The sequence below is a fragment of the Grampus griseus genome, assembly GCF_964374135.1.
Source record: "Grampus griseus genome assembly, chromosome: 1".
Taxonomy (NCBI): Eukaryota; Metazoa; Chordata; class Mammalia; order Artiodactyla; family Delphinidae; genus Grampus; species Grampus griseus.
In genome coordinates, this window is record NC_139017.1 from 145866523 (window position 1) to 145881736 (window position 15214).

General features: G+C 48.9%; 2 protein-coding genes across 2 annotated transcripts in view; one reads left to right on the plus strand and one right to left on the minus strand.

The window, feature by feature from the left end:
- Nucleotides 1–974: 974 nt before the first annotated feature.
- Nucleotides 975–10663, minus strand: AKR1A1 (aldo-keto reductase family 1 member A1). The gene is made up of 9 exons (XM_082652941.1): nt 10537–10663; nt 5829–5915; nt 3989–4108; nt 3666–3817; nt 2874–3069; nt 2342–2541; nt 1996–2068; nt 1758–1844; nt 975–1140 (listed from the first exon to the last, which is right to left on the minus strand). Exons 2-9 carry the CDS (start codon nt 5907–5909, stop codon nt 1075–1077), a joined length of 975 nt encoding a protein of 324 aa, XP_082509067.1. The 5' UTR covers nt 5910–5915; nt 10537–10663; the 3' UTR covers nt 975–1074.
- Nucleotides 10664–10777: 114 nt separating this feature from the next.
- The window catches only part of PRDX1 (peroxiredoxin 1), a 46100-nt gene continuing 41663 nt past the window's right edge, over nt 10778–15214 (plus strand). Inside the window, exon 1 of the mRNA XM_082667661.1 lies at nt 10778–10889. The gene's annotated coding sequence lies outside the window, so the exon portion shown is untranslated. The remainder of the gene's footprint in view (nt 10890–15214) is intronic.

The following is a 15214-nucleotide window of genomic DNA, read 5'->3' on the forward strand; positions in this document are numbered from 1 at the left end:
AGTTTGTCACAGAGACTTTTCTTTAGGTTTTTCCAACAACTTCTTTCAGTTTCAAGGCTATCCAATTTGCATGGAACACTATTACCACTCTCACCTCTTTTAACTAATTATTCTCTACTCATCCTTCAGATCTCAGCCGATTAAATCAGTAAGCTTCTCACTCTGCGCTTTTTCATAGCACTTCTTCCAACTGTAATTAAACTAATTACACCATTACTTAGTCTGTCTCAAGTAAATTGTAGGGACCTATGTGTCTTGATTATAGCTATATCCCCAGGGTCTCGCATCGTGACCAAGTACTCCATAAATATTTTCTGAATGAAGAGCAATGGTTCAACTAGAAAACTAAAATGAGTTTTGTGACCGGAGTTTAAAGGGATTTTCCAAAAACCCTGCTAAAAACCCAAAACTTCAGTCTCTAGTGGGACCACAAAATATATGATAGGACCTTAGGTACAGTGACAAACTTTGGTGCTGACTCTGCCTCCTTCAGGTAGCCTATGCACACTGACTATAGTGTCTGAGAGAAAAAGACCCTGTCCCCAGTTTTGCTGATTTTCCAAGCTGGGACTCCCAAACTTCAGAATGTAAGTTTTGTTGGCTCTTCATATTCTTAAATCTAGGCACTGACTAGATGGGTGGCGGGATGCAGGAACTCAAGACCCATGCCCAGAAGTGTGAAGAAACCACAGGATTCTCGCTGCCCTGATCTCAGTCCGTAAGTGACCAATTTTTGGCATTCCCACTAAGACTACACTGGGATGGCATGTAGTGCTAAGAGATGCCTCTAGGTGGCGCTACTCCACTAATACACCTTATAATTTATGAAGGCGGACATGGAATTCAGCTACACACTGGTTTCTCCAGAATCAAGAAAGATAAGGGAGTTTGGACTCATGGCAGGTCACACCCAGCATCCGTAAAAGAAACTGTTTCCATATCAGGTCTGACCAGACAAATAAGACAAGCAAGTATCATGGATGGATACTCCAATGGCTTTATTAACTCCTTCTTTCTGGGGATGGCAGGACGTTATAGCTGGAGAGATGAAAAGGAAGCCAGGAAGCTGTGGTCTCAATATGGGTCACTGAAGGGGTAGAGAGGGTGACCTGCATCTCTCGGGACCCTCTTCCCATCCACCTGGAAAGAGAAACAGATGACTCCATTAGTAGGAGCTGACATTCCAAAGACCCAGAACATCTTTTCCCAAGAATCTTACTCAACAGCCTCACCTGTGTACAGCACTATGACAGATGGCACAGACTGAGGCTAGGGCCTCAGAGAATGCCACAGTACCAAGAGCATTCCAGCACCAAACCCACAGCCTGGTACGTGGCTGACCCTGCCCCTAAGAGTTTGCAGTCTCAGCTGGGATAATGAACTCTTTATTTCCCTATGTGCAACAGGGAAACCTCTAACAAGGTTGAGAATGTCCCATTCATATCATTTACTGGGTAATTGTTATGTGTCAGGAACTGGGATCTTTTTACACATAGGAAGCTGAAGGTTGGAGAAGTTAAATAACTTGTTCTAGGTTACAAGGTATCGAGATGCAGGACTGGAACTCACAGGCTACATGCCTTATCCCTCACCCAGACTACTTCCCGGAGCTCAGTAAAGAAAAAAGAGCCCACTGTGTCCAGGACAGCAATCCTACCAACAACATCCTGTGACCAGGAAGGTTGAGGCCAGGCTTAGGGCAGAATCCTGCCCCAAATCTCATATTCCCTGCCTCTGGGGGGGTGATACACACTTACCGTAAGCATGGGCACGATGAATCGCAAATTTTTATTCAGGGCATCCAGCTGCTTCATCTCCTCCAGGCTAAAAGTGAAGTCAAACACCTGGGGATGGGAGGCGGGGGCGGGTGGTCAGGAAAGCCAGTTTTGCGAGTGGAAGTTGGGATTCCAGAACAATGCCTTCTTAGCCAAACAGTCAGGGCCAGACTGTGTCCCAATGGACTAAAGAAGACAGGACAGACACATCACCAAGTACCTGGATGTTCTGAAGGATATGGGAAGGTGTGACACTCTTGGGGATGCAGCTCACTTTCCGCTGGACCTGCCACCTGAGTGGGGAATTGAGGTATAGATGAGGAAGTGGAGTCAGTACACATAAGCACTTTTTTTTTTTTTGGTCCTCCATGCAGTCTTCTCTGAGCTCCTGGAACCCCTGAGCCTCACTGGAATAGGGAACATGCCTCAGAGTGGCCTCTCCCCAGATGACACGGCAGGATTCTCAGCCTCATCCAGGCATTTGGATAAGGAACCCCTCAACCCTTGCCTCCCAACCCAGAAGCCTTCTCCCTAACCTGACTATCTTTCCCCAAGATTGCTCATACCTGAGCAAGATCTGAGCTGGAGACCGGCCATACTTTTCAGCCAGTGCCAGGACCACTGGCTCCTCAAGCAGGACAGGCTCATCAGGATCACGCCAAGCACGATCAGAGGAGCCCAGGGGGCTATAAGCAGTCACCTCCAGGCCACGTGCTCGGCAGTGGGCAATCAGCTCATTCTGAGCCATGTATGGGTGGCATTCCACCTGAGCCAAGAAACAACCTATCATCATGAGGTGGCCACAGCCAGCTTGCTGGCCCCACCCAGACATGCACATCCTGACCAACCCTGCATCGCTGACCCCCTGCTTCCCCTCAACCTGCTTTTCTCACTCTCTAGACAGTTTTCCACTATTTCATTCTCTTCCCACACTTCAATGCCCTTCCTTAAGCAGAGGATTTCTGCACCACACTTCTGACAACTTTCTAGCCATCTCTCTGAAGTAGACCCATCATCTGCTCACTCATGCTCATTTACACACACACACACACACACACACACACAGCCCCCAAACCAACTGATCTTTGCTGTGTTCACCTGCAGGACAGCTGGGCGCACAGAGGCCACACTGAGCACATCATCGATCTGCCGACTGCTGAAGTTGGACAGGCCCAGTGCCCGCACCAGCCCTTTAGCCACCAGTGCCTCCAGAGCCTTCCAGGTCTCCTTGTAGTGGGTGGAGTCATAGCGTATAGTCCCATCAGCATTCTTAGGAAAGGGGTTGTCACCCCGCCTGAGTGAAAGACGGCCCCCCCGCTGTGGGCACAAATGCCAGGCTCCTGCCTACCTGCCCGTCTAGCCATGCTACATCCCATGATCCAAGCCCAGAAAGGGTAAAGGGCCAAGAATGAGAAACAAGCATGGTTTTTCACCTTTCCAGGTCATAACCCAAGTGTTAACTCTATATGGAATGCCCATCCCCCCTCTTCTTCTTCCTAGACACATTATACCTCCTCTCCTCTGGAAAGTCTTCCTTAACTCCTTTCACCTCGGGGAGTTGCATGCCCCTGCAGCCTTCTCCAAGCACAGAGCACAGAGCTGATGGTCGGCTCCTCTCACACCCTCTGTGGGAGCTTACTCTACTGCAACCCCAGGGCCTAGGTCAGCAGAAGCTAGTACGTTTCCCAAATGTACAAAGGCAGCAGGAGGGACCACCCATGTACCCCCTAGGATACACACCATGTGAGGCTGCACTCCTTTTTTGTAGCTAAACTGTAGCAGAAAAGGCTGAGTGTTCCTCTCCTGTTCTGCTACTGTGACTTACAAAAGGTTACTAACATGACTCTGCCAACCCCTGATTCCCTGGATGAAGACTCTGGCAAGGCTCACTCAAAGGCATAAGGCCAGTGCACCAGGTACAGGTCCAAATACTCCAGCTGGAGGTCAGCGAGTGTCTTCCGGAGGGCAGGCTCCACATCCTCAGGGTGGTGCTTCGTGTTCCACAGCTTGGAAGTCACAAACAGCTCCTCCCGAGGCACCAACTAGTACAGGGGGCAGGGTCCATAGTTAGAAGAGCCACGGGCACCCAATCTCACCCACCCTCATCTCTGGGAGAGGAATTAGAAGGAAGCTGATGCCAGATCCCTCTCGCCAGGCCTCAGCCCCAGCCTCTGAGTTTTCTCACCCCACCCCTCTGTAGCCCCAGTCCTCACCTTGCCAGGTCCCACATTCTCCTTCAGGGCCTCCCCAATCTCAGTCTCGTTGCCGTAGATAGCAGCACAGTCAATGTGGCGGTAGCCTATACTCAAGGCATACTTAATAACTGCTTTTACCTGCCAGGTGAGAAAAGCAGAAGTTTTAGCTCTGTTGGTCTGGACCAGAAACTGCCCTCCCGAGGGTCACTGATGCGGGGAGGGGGCAGGAATTTACCACTGCAGTCATCCATGCAGTGGAAGTGAGAAGATGGCTCTAGTCTCGGGGACCAGAAGTCTCTTCAGAGACCCCAAACCCTTTGTCCCCACCCCACTAACCTCCAAGGTTCCTTCCAAGCAATCTCAGCAGGGCCCAGCTAAAACAAACAATGTGTTCTCACCTAGATGTTCAGAAGGTGGATGGACACATTGACACGGGACAGAAGGCAGAAGTGTAGTCATGGAGACAGGTCCCCAGCCCTGGGGAGCTGGTTAGGGAAACATGATACACAGGTAAATAGTTCCCAGGGCAAAGCCACATGGAGAGAGACCCTTAGGAAGCCATGTAGACCAAGACAGCTCAGGCGAGCAGAAGAGGTGAGGGGGGAGAAAATGAAGGAAGGCAGAGAAGTGAGATGGAAGCTGGGCCCAGAGTCCCCCGCCAGAAGAGAAGCAAGCAGACACCAAGGAGGAGGACAGGTCAGTCAATTTGTTACAAACCAGACTCACACAGCATTAGGAGCAGAACCAAGGGTGCCAGGCCCCTGCCACTCAAGATCCCCATTTAGGTGTAGCTCTTACTATCCAGACATATGCCCCTCACACCTGACCCTACTCCTGCCGCTCCATACCCTTCCCCATCCCCTCCATCCCTGCCCCCAATCTTGGCCCTGGCTCTGGTTGTCACCAACTGCCTTCATCTAGCTCCTGGACTTGCCCCAGGCCATGTCAGTGCCTGCCTACAGAACCAGCCTCCTAGGCAGCTGTAGGAAGGAAAGCAAAGGTAAAAAAGGCAGAGTTCATCCAGCCACACCAGCCTAAATTCCAGAGAGAAGAGGCCATTCTCCTTGCCAGAGTCCCTCCCAAACTTCTCTAAACTCTGACTCAGATTCCAAGCACAAGGAACAAGTCCTGAGGAGATGCTCCACCCCAGGTGCAAGCTGAATCTCTACCTGTGTCAATCTAGAAAAACAGGTCTCTCCTCCTAGGCTCCCTGGGCTGGAAGGGTCTACACCAGGGGTTGCTAAACTCTAGCAGTTTTCTTTTGGTTTTTTTTGGCCCTTGAGCTAAGAATGATTTTTATATTTTTAAATAGTTACATAAGTACATAATCACCTCCATTTTGCAAACTGTCTAACAAAATCTAAATTATTAACCACCTCGTTCTTTAAGAAAAAGTTTGCTGACCTTCAGTCTAAACAGTTGACCTAGTTATTCTTTAAACCCTAATACCTGCTGTGTGCCTACCTCTGGCCTCAAGGAACCCAGCGTGGAACAGGAGACATGATCACAGCACAGGGTGATAAGTGGCATATTAGGGGTCAGCATAAGGCCAGGCACAGAGGGGTCCCATGCCTTCACAGCAGTGCAGGTCCAGTCAGCGAAAGGGCTCCTTCCTACACTCTAGGCAGTGCTGGGCCCCTCAACCACTCCTCTGAATCAGCTGTGGAAGCCAAGTGCTCACTGCTGGTCCCTTCTTCCCTTGTTTCTTCCCACTGCCCTCCAGGCTCATCCCACCTGAGGTGAAGTATAGTCGGCGGGCGGGGGGGCTGCTAGAAAAAACACAGACACCCTCTCCTGAATAGTGCCTTTTCCCGAGCAGAGGAGCAAGAAGCCCCCCTCCTAACCTCCCATCCCTCACCTGGCCAGGCTCACTCTTCCAGGTGCCCAGTCCAATCAGGGGCATCTTCTGTCCAGTGTGCAGGATACAGGAAGCCGCCATTGCCCCCTGAAACACAGATGGGAAGAGAATGGTATGGGGTCAGTGCCATTGCTTGGGCCCACTGATCAAGACTCCTGTAAAACAGGAAGGGGGCACAGGGGTGATAGGAGAAAAAACACAGAGTCATGTGTATATGCCTATGAGCTGAGACGAGGTGCCTGGAACCACGCAAAGCCAGTAACTCCTGGACAAACACTAACGGGACCACCAGCCTGGATGCCCTTCTTCCATCAGGCTAAAGTTCTGCTTAAAGAGCTCTAAAACCTAAAAACAAAGGCGAGGTGGCTTCCCAGAAGTACCCAGCCTTAACTACATGAGGTCTCAAACCACTGTAAGACAGACAAAGGCCTTTATGATACAAAGTGAGACCAGGTGACAGAACTGGCTCAGGAAAGGGTCCCTTTTCAAAGGATGAAATGAATGTTCCCAGGAGGTTGTCAGAACTACAGACTCTGAGTCCCTCTTTCAGAGGTCTGATTGGCCATGCTGCTAGGCCTGAGTACGGTCTTACAAGGGAAGTATACTATTTTTTAGATGAAAAAAACAGGCTCAGAGAGGTAAAATTATTTGCCCCAAATCAACAGCTAAGTGGCAGAGCCAACTATTCAAGGAGGAGCTGATGGTAAAGGCGGGAAAAGGCAAGTAAACACAGACCTATAAAATACATGTACATGTACACTGTGCTACAGAAAAGCAAATGACTTCTGTAGGGCAAGAACCAGGGAATAATGACACTGGCTTTTAAGAATTAGTTGGGACAGTCCCAAGAGTCAAGGGTAAGAGTCTTTCCAGGAAGAGGAACTAGACACAGGACTTCAAGGCAGCAGAAAGCAGGAAATTACAGATACATGAAAATTTCTAACTGAACGAAGCAGGTGGGTGATTGAAGCAACCCTGTTTGGAGAGCTATGAAAATCAGAAGTCTCCAAATGGGGAACTTCCCTGGTGGCGCAGTGGTTAAGAATCCTCCTGCCAATGCAGGGCACAAGGTTTCAATCCCTGGCCCAGGAAGATCCCACATGCCACAGAGCAACTAAGCCCATGCACCACAACTACTAAGCCTGCACTCTAGAGCCCGCGAGCCACAGCTACTGAAGCCCGCATGCCTAGAGCCCGTACTCCGCAACAAGAGAAGCCACCGCAGTGAGAAGCCCGCACACCACAAGGAAGAGTAGCCCCCCCCACCCCCGTTCGCCGCAACAGTACAGAAAAGCCCGTGCGCAGCAACAAAAACCCAACTCAGACAAAAATAAATAAATAAGTAAATAAACTTATTAAAAAAAAAAAGAGTATTATGGTAGAGCAGGTAACTGGACAAGTTGTAACTATAACCAACACACCAAAATTGTCTTTCCTAATACTTCTGACTCAGGAAGAATTTTATAGTCTAGCATAACCTTATGGAGACTACCCTTTCTGCTAAAACAAAAACAGAAAGAAAAACGTTCAACCTGGGCAGCAAACCACAGACCACTGAAGGCAATACTCTTCATTACCAAACTTCCCAGGGACACCAACCTGCCCAGGGATCAGGCAAACATGTCTGGACTTCACAGGAGGAACTAGCCTGCTAGCTGCTACCAGGGTCTGTGGCTGGTTTCCTGGGCTTGATCAACCCATGATCTGTTGACCTCTCCCAGATTTACCAGAACACAAGGGATGGCTCTGAAATTACACCCAGGCTGAAGAGTATGAACAAAAACCTGGCCTCAGGGGAAAAGGAAGAAACCTCATGCTTGCCTCTCCCTTTTGCTTGTGAAACTGAAAACCAAAAAAAGGCTAAGCCTTGAGGTGACGGACTGGTCCCAAGGCGTGCAGGTGCCCTGTGACTATTCAGCAGTTCTCTCCTGAAGACTGGAGTGCTCAGCCTGCCACTGAAGACTGGTCTGCAGCTCCCACTGCTCAGGCCACTGAGTGGGTAGGAACAACCACTGAGTGGTCTTAAGCTGTTCTTCCACAAACTCTTAAAATGGAAATAGGTTGACGGAAAATAAACAGTTTCTGAAAAAAAAAAAAAAAGGCTAAGGCTTGGAGGGGCAGGAATCATAGAGGTAGAAACGGCAAACACAGATCTGCAAAGAACAAGAGCTCCAAAGGACAGAACAGAAGGCAGAAGACAGATGTTTTCCTCTAGGACAGGAAGTCATCCTCTACCAGCTCCTGACTTCCTCATCTTCTGCCTGGTGCCACAGCCTTTCAGCCAGCCCTGCATTAATAGGCTCTGAGCTTGTCAGCATCTGCCTAGCTGGACCTCTGGCAGAATTCAGAACCCTCATGTTATCTTGGGAGAGGTTCTAGATGGAAAAGAGAGAAAAGCTGGGTGTGTGGGGAGAGGCGGGTGAGGGTAGTACCAGGATTCAGGTTTTATTATTCCCAGGTCAGTGCCTAGGTTCCTTCTCTCTGAGGCTCAGTCTTCCTTTCTCAGAGGAGGGCTCTAGAGCTGCCTTGATACAGGAAACTTGAAAACACAGGAAGAAGAGGAAGCAGTATTCATGTGAGTGTTCCCTGGCTGGATGGGCCTTTCTTCTCTGCTCCCCATAAATATTGATGTCCCTCAGGGTTCTGTCCTCAATCCCTTCTCACTCCCTAGTCAAGCTCAAGTCTTCAGTGATCACCTTAATCACTAATTCTTCCCACCCCAGTTCTATATATTCACCTCCCTCTGGACATCTCCACCAGTATATCCTACAGATAAGTGAGACTCAACATGTCCAAAAGTATACTTATCAAGTCCAGCAACACAGCACAGATTTCAAGCTCTGGGGTGGCACAGACCTGGGCTTGAATCTCAGCTCCCCCATTCTAAAGAGATTTTTAAGCACTCTGCACAGTGCCTGACCATGTTCTTCTTTCTGTATACTCTATCTCACCAGGGACTCAAGGCCCTGGGTGACAAGTGTTAAAGCAAACCAGACAACCGGTCTACAGTATAATCCATGGGGGCCTTAAAAAAGCCCTCTAATGTATTTCAGTTTGTTTGAGGCATTTCTGAGTATTATCAGATTAGGGTTTCGACAGGTGATGGGGGGGAGTTTATCTTCTTCTTCTGGTTTCGAAGAAGCCAGGACAGAAAGCCACCTTAAATATGTAGCAGTGGCCAAGATTTGGTCTATCTGGCTGCATTAAAAATCCTGTAAATACTTGTAAATATTACAAAAGACACTGTTTGCTCTAAACTGTAATGTAAAACCTAAGATTGCAATAACACTTCCTGGACTTCTTGATGTATGTGAAAAGAATATATACTTCCTAAATCTTTATCCAGCCTACCTCTGTCCAACTCCAGGGCCACTGCTCTAGCTGTGACCACCCCTCCCAGAACCAGGGATCTCTCTGCTTCCGGTGTGTCCCCTCTCCCCACAAAGCAGTCCCCAAATCTGACCACGTGATTCCCAGGATCTCTTCCAGTAGATCTCTCCTACCCTCAGGATAAGGTCCAGACTTCCTGGTAATACCCTTTATAACCTGGCTCCCACCTCCCCCATCTCTCCACCTCTTCATTTCAGACTCCATATTCCAGGCTTTGCAGAACCAGCCACCATATTTGACTCCAGGCCTCTGCACACTTTCCTTCCCCAAGTCCCACCCTTGCCTGGCTAACTGCAAGTCACCCTTCAGCTAGCAGTTTAAATTTCTGGTTCCTCCCATGTCCTGACAGTTGTGCACATCACTGCATTTGTTTGTTCATTTTCCCTCACAAATCTCGGTACTCCTTGAGGTCAGAGCCTATCATCTACCTAAACCTGTAGCTGCTAGAGTGCCTGCTCCCTCCTCCACCCCACACACAGCGGCAAATGGGGGAGATCTTGTCAGCAGGAGGGGCATTTGATAAAGTCACTGCCTCCATCACCTTCTTCCTTTACTTCTTGGATAACCTGGAAAAAATCATCTCTGGAAAATAACAAAGCATTTACCATCATCTTCGGTAAAAAGGAAAAAAAAAAAATCCCAGTGACTCCAGAAAGGATGATACTCGGATTGTTCTTGTATTACAGATAAGAAAACTGAGACCTTGGGAAAAGTAACAGGACTGATCAGAATCATCAAGACTCTTCTAAGGGAGGTCCTGCAGCCCAGAGTATGGACAGGCTGAAGGGAGAGTTAATTTATACTAACCCCATCCGGTGAAGGTTCAGATTCCAGTCTCACTTTAACAGAGCACTGGGTCAACAGAAAAACATGCCCTGGCTTTCCCAAACCCAAGGCAGGTGCCTAAGCAAGCGAACCCACACCCCTCCTGCCACTTATGAGAAGCGTCTCTGCAATTCCACATTAAAGCCGGAGTTCCTGAAAAAATCGTGTTGGTGGGTAGACAAAAGGAAGATGGCAACCAAAACTTACTGACAGTATGTGCTGGGAGCTTTAAGAGCTTTATCTCACTTTAACTCTTGTTACATACAGTTCTGATGTAGGAACAGATTTTACCGCTGAGAAAACTGAGGTCCAGAGAAACTGAGAACTTATCCAAGATCACTCAGCGAATAAGAGGAAGCTCAAATCAGAAACCAAGTCGGGCCGCCTCCTCAGCATTTGCTCTTCGCTCTAACCCGGGGGCGGACACATCTGTAGTGAAGGTTCGAGGCCATCTCCACTACGACAAAGATGGGGCAGCAGAAGAGAAACTCACCTCGGCACGAGCACAGGACGTTAGCAGGGAAGTATGGCTTTTCAGCTCAGTCCTGTGCCCTGCTAGCGACCCAATGGGCCTCAGCTTCCGGTATTGGTGAGCAGCAAAAAACTGGCCTGAGATTGGACACCGGGACTTAAGTCTGGCGGTGAGGAGGAAGCTCCTCCCAGAGGAGGGGCTGGGGCCGGGCATTCAACATCACGCGCAGTGGTGAACCCCGCCCCTGTCCCCAGAAACAAGCTGGGAAGTGGACGCCTGAGCTGGGGGGCTGCACCCTCTCTTCCTCAGGACGCTGGTGGGTGGATTGGCGGAGTCTGGGCATACTCCACAGCGCGAGTTTGGAGAACTCCCGGGTGAGTGAAGCCTGCGCCGACGGCCAAGTAAGCGGCCTCGGAGGCGGGGCCAGGGGGCGCCTCTGCCTGGCCGATATTGCAGCGCGCGCCCCCGCGAGGCCGCTCTGGGCAACTTCTGCTCGTTTTGCGGCCAGAGGGAGGAGACCCCGGCTGCCACGTGGTGACTTATGCAGTCGACTCCCCCTAAGGACTACAGGCCCCACTCTGATCTGTTCTCTTCCTTAGAGCCGGGTTGGCCAAGTTCCCTGAAAACACCTAAGCTGGTCCCATTATTTGGTCAGGCAAACTGAGGTCCAGAGAACAGCCGCAGCACAGAGGTTGACAGTAACAGGGAAGACCTTGGGACTACAGGCTTCAAGAGGTAAACGTTAGTGCTCTCTGTATCCGGACTGTGGACCCTGGCAGCGCATTTATGTTTTATGTATATTTAGGCTTTATAAACATTAATTTATTGAGTCTTCACAACAATCCTGGAAGGGGAATGTTCTTTTTTATTTTATTTACTGCAAGCCTTTTTATTGAAGTATAGCATACTGGTAAATGGAATATTGCCTGCCATATCAGGAAACAAAGGATGTCGCAATCATCAGCGATTGAAGCTGTGCAGCCGCCACCGAAGGTGAGCTAGTGAGCCCTAAGGGAATTTAGGAAGGAAACAAAGAATACCTGCCATCTAGCAGCCATCAGACTGCAGCCACTCCCTAAGGTGATCCCTGATTTCAAGATACGAAAACACAGGATACTGGCCCCAGATAGCTGAGGTGCATAGCAAAGGCATGATTTCAGTGAGTCCAGACCCTTTCTTGCATCTTCCCATGCAGAGAAAAGCGCTAAATTCCTTAACTTGGGATTTCTGGTTTTCTTTAATTAACGGTAATCTTATGACGTTCTGACTACCTGCCCTTTGTTACAAAGCTCCTATATATCCTAGCTCCCCCCTTGCCTCCTTGGAGCAGTTCTCTCAGTGTTACTTGAGATGCTGCCTTCTGGGCTTGAAGTCCTAAAAACTGCCACCAAATAAAACAACTCTAACTTTTAGTTTGTGAATATTTTTTTAATCGACAATACAGACAGAACAATGCACAAATCTTAAACGTACAACTCTGTGATTTTTTTTTCAACATAACCACCATCCAGATGAATATACAGTATTACCAGCACACTTGAAGCCTCCTGTGAGGAAGGTATTCAGTTCCATTTTACAGACTGTGCAGACTCAGCAAGGTTTCCCTTGCTCAGAGTCACACAGTTATTAAGTTACAGTTTTGTTTTTTGGTGGGTTTTTTGTTTTTGGCTGCGTTGGGTCTTCGTTGCTGCGTGCGGGCTTTCTCTAGTTGCGGTAAGCGGGGGCTACTCTTCTTTGAGGTGCACTGACTTCTCATTGCGGTGACTTTTCTCGTTGTGGAGCACGGGCTCTAGGCGCACGGGCTTCAGTAGTTGTGGCACACGGGCTCAGTAGTTGTGGCTCGTGGGCTCTAGAGTGTGGGCTCAGTAGTTGTGGTGCACGGGCTTAGTTGCTCTGCGGCATGTGGGATCTTCCTAGACCATGGATTGAACCCGTGTCCCCTGCACTGGCAGGCGGATTCTTAACCACTGCGCCACCAGGTAAGTCCCAAGTTACAGTTCTGAGATTTGAAATCCCGTTTGCCATTTAGGCTGAGAGGTGTCTTGAATTGATGTTTTCCTTGGTGGAAGTGGGCAAGAAGCAGATTTGTCCTGGTGTAGCTCTGCCTTTTTCTCCCCTCAACTCCTCCCCCACCCATCTGTACTCCCCCAGTACCACTCTTCCCCATCTTTTTTTTTTTTTTTTTTCTTGCGGTACGCGGGCCTCTCACTGTTGTGGCCTCTCCCGTTGTGTAGCACAGGCTCCGGACGCACAGGCTCAGTGGCCATGGCTCACGGGCCTAGCCGCTCTGTGGCATGTGGGATCTTCCCAGACCGGGGCACGAACCCGTGTCCCCTGCATCTGCAGGCGGACTCTCAACCACTGCGCCACCAGGGAAGCCCTTCCCCATCTTTTTTTACACCCAGATTACTCCCCACTGTCTCCCAAGTAGGAGTGGTGTCCTGATGGACTAAATGTCCGACATTTCACACCATCTATCCTCATAAAGACACTCAGATTCCAGCTTATGTGATTGTTACCGAGTCCAAGCTTGCTCTGCTCACCGCACGACAGGCCAATGAATCAGAGGCGAGGTGTTGAGGCAAGGAATACCACTTTATTTGGAAAGCCAGCAGACGGAGAAGGTGTCAGACTAGTGTCTCTGAAAAACTGTCCTATCTGGGCCTGGATGCCAATTTCTTTTGTAGAATCAGAGAGAGAGGGGCAGTGAGGAAGTAAAGCAAAAGGGCCATCAGTCTTGCAAAACATCTCCTGGAATGACCAACCTCCGTGAGGGGATGTGTTAGTTTCTTTTTTCTTGCAGCCACTCACAGGTGGGCATGGTTACCTGAGGCAGGCCATTTATATATGATTATAATAACAAAAGCAACGAAAAGCAAAGGTTAAAGGCAATGAAACAGATCAGACATGGAGTCTGATTTAGCTCTTCCCTGTTACCTGATCAGAATTTAGAATCTCTCAAGTTCATCTTAGCCCAGCAAAGACCATTATAAGCAGGTAGGGCAGGGGGTCCCCAGAGAAAGAGAACTGTTACCAGAAAAACTGGGTTCATCCCTTGGTGGGTGTCAAGCCAAAAGACACAACCAAGCCAAAGATCGGGAGAAGGGAGAATTTATTATTGAAACCTAGCAGGACCCTGTAGGACTCCTGGGTACAAAGCCTTTCTGTTGTCCCCCATTTCTTGTTTGTAGGAAATAGGCTTCATTCAGCCTCCTTGACCTTCCCTAAGTTCCAAAGGGCAGGTTAAAACAGTTTCTAATCAGAGAAGGGAGGAAATGCAGAAACAACAGAGGAACAATCAAGAAATACTAATGCAGCCTTGGGGCAGGGTCCTGGTTCCTCCTCAAGGAATATACATAACAATATTTTTGAGATCTTCTGCAGGAACTAAGACCCCCACCCAGGGAGAGGATAGCAACCTCAGGCTGAGCACAAGATTCCTGGAGCACTGCCTTGTACCTCACCACCAGCCAATCAGAAGAAAGCCATACACCCTGCAGCCCTCATCCCAAATTTTGCCTATAAAAAGCTTTCCCCAAAAACCATTGGGGAGTTCAGGGTTTTTGAGCATGAGCCACCCATTCTCCTTGCTTGGTCTTGCAATAGACCTTTCTCTGCTTCAATGTTTGATGTTTAGGTTTATTTGGCCTCACTGTACACGGGGCACACGAACTTTTGTTCAGTCATTATTGCAACAAGTAAAGAGAACAACAGGGATCTTTCCCAAAGCAGAAAGGCAAAGGTTTTGCTGCTCCCTGACAGCAAAAATGGGAACGTTTAAGCTAAGGGCACATGCATATTCATGAAAGGGCTTGGGGGGTCAACAGAGTCCAAACTTTAGTTGATTAAAGTCACAAAAGTCAGAAAATCTCGACATCAGCATCCCTTACGTTCTAACTGATCTGGTGGTTGAGTGCTTCAGGCTAATCTTTTTTTTGTAAAACAGAACTGGAAGTCTTCTCTTTGCTGTTGTTACTCCTCTGGCCTGATAACAGTTTGTTCTTGCATAATTTTGTTCCCTTAAGATCACTAATTACTGAGACCTGTTCAAGGACAAGCACTGTGGCCAGGCTTAGATCACAAAATGGCTTAGGCCATAAAGGACTCTCCCACAATCCACAATCTTCTGCCCCATCTAATGGACTCCCTCCTGCCCACTCCTTCCCCAGATCTGAGACTTTTGCTCTTAGTTCTGGCCACTGGGATTGTTCCATGCAAGGCATAACACTAGCCTTCCAAGAGTTTTCAGAGCAATAGTCATCAAATTGGTGGTATATTGTCTTCTAAAAGAGATCAGCATGAGAACGCACCATCCCTTTTACAATCTTCCTCCTCCGTTTTAAAAGAGACAAACCTCTCAGCCAGCTCATAGGATGCATTGCCCCCGTGTGCATTGAGGCTACTAAACAAAGGAACTTTTGGAAATACTGATGACTCTAATGACTGGATCATAAACCCTTATGCAAGTCATTTCCAATTCTTTGTTTTGAAAACTATTGGTAAAAGCTGATAGACCATTAAAAATAATTTTGCGTGGGCTTCCCTGGTGGCGCAGTGGTTGAGGGTCCACCTGCTGATGCAGGGGACATGGGTTCGTGCCCCGGTCCGGGAGGATCCCACATGCCGCGGAGCGGCTGGACCCGTGAGCCATGGCCACTGAGCCTGCGCCTCTGGAGCCTGTGCTCCGCAACGGGAGAGG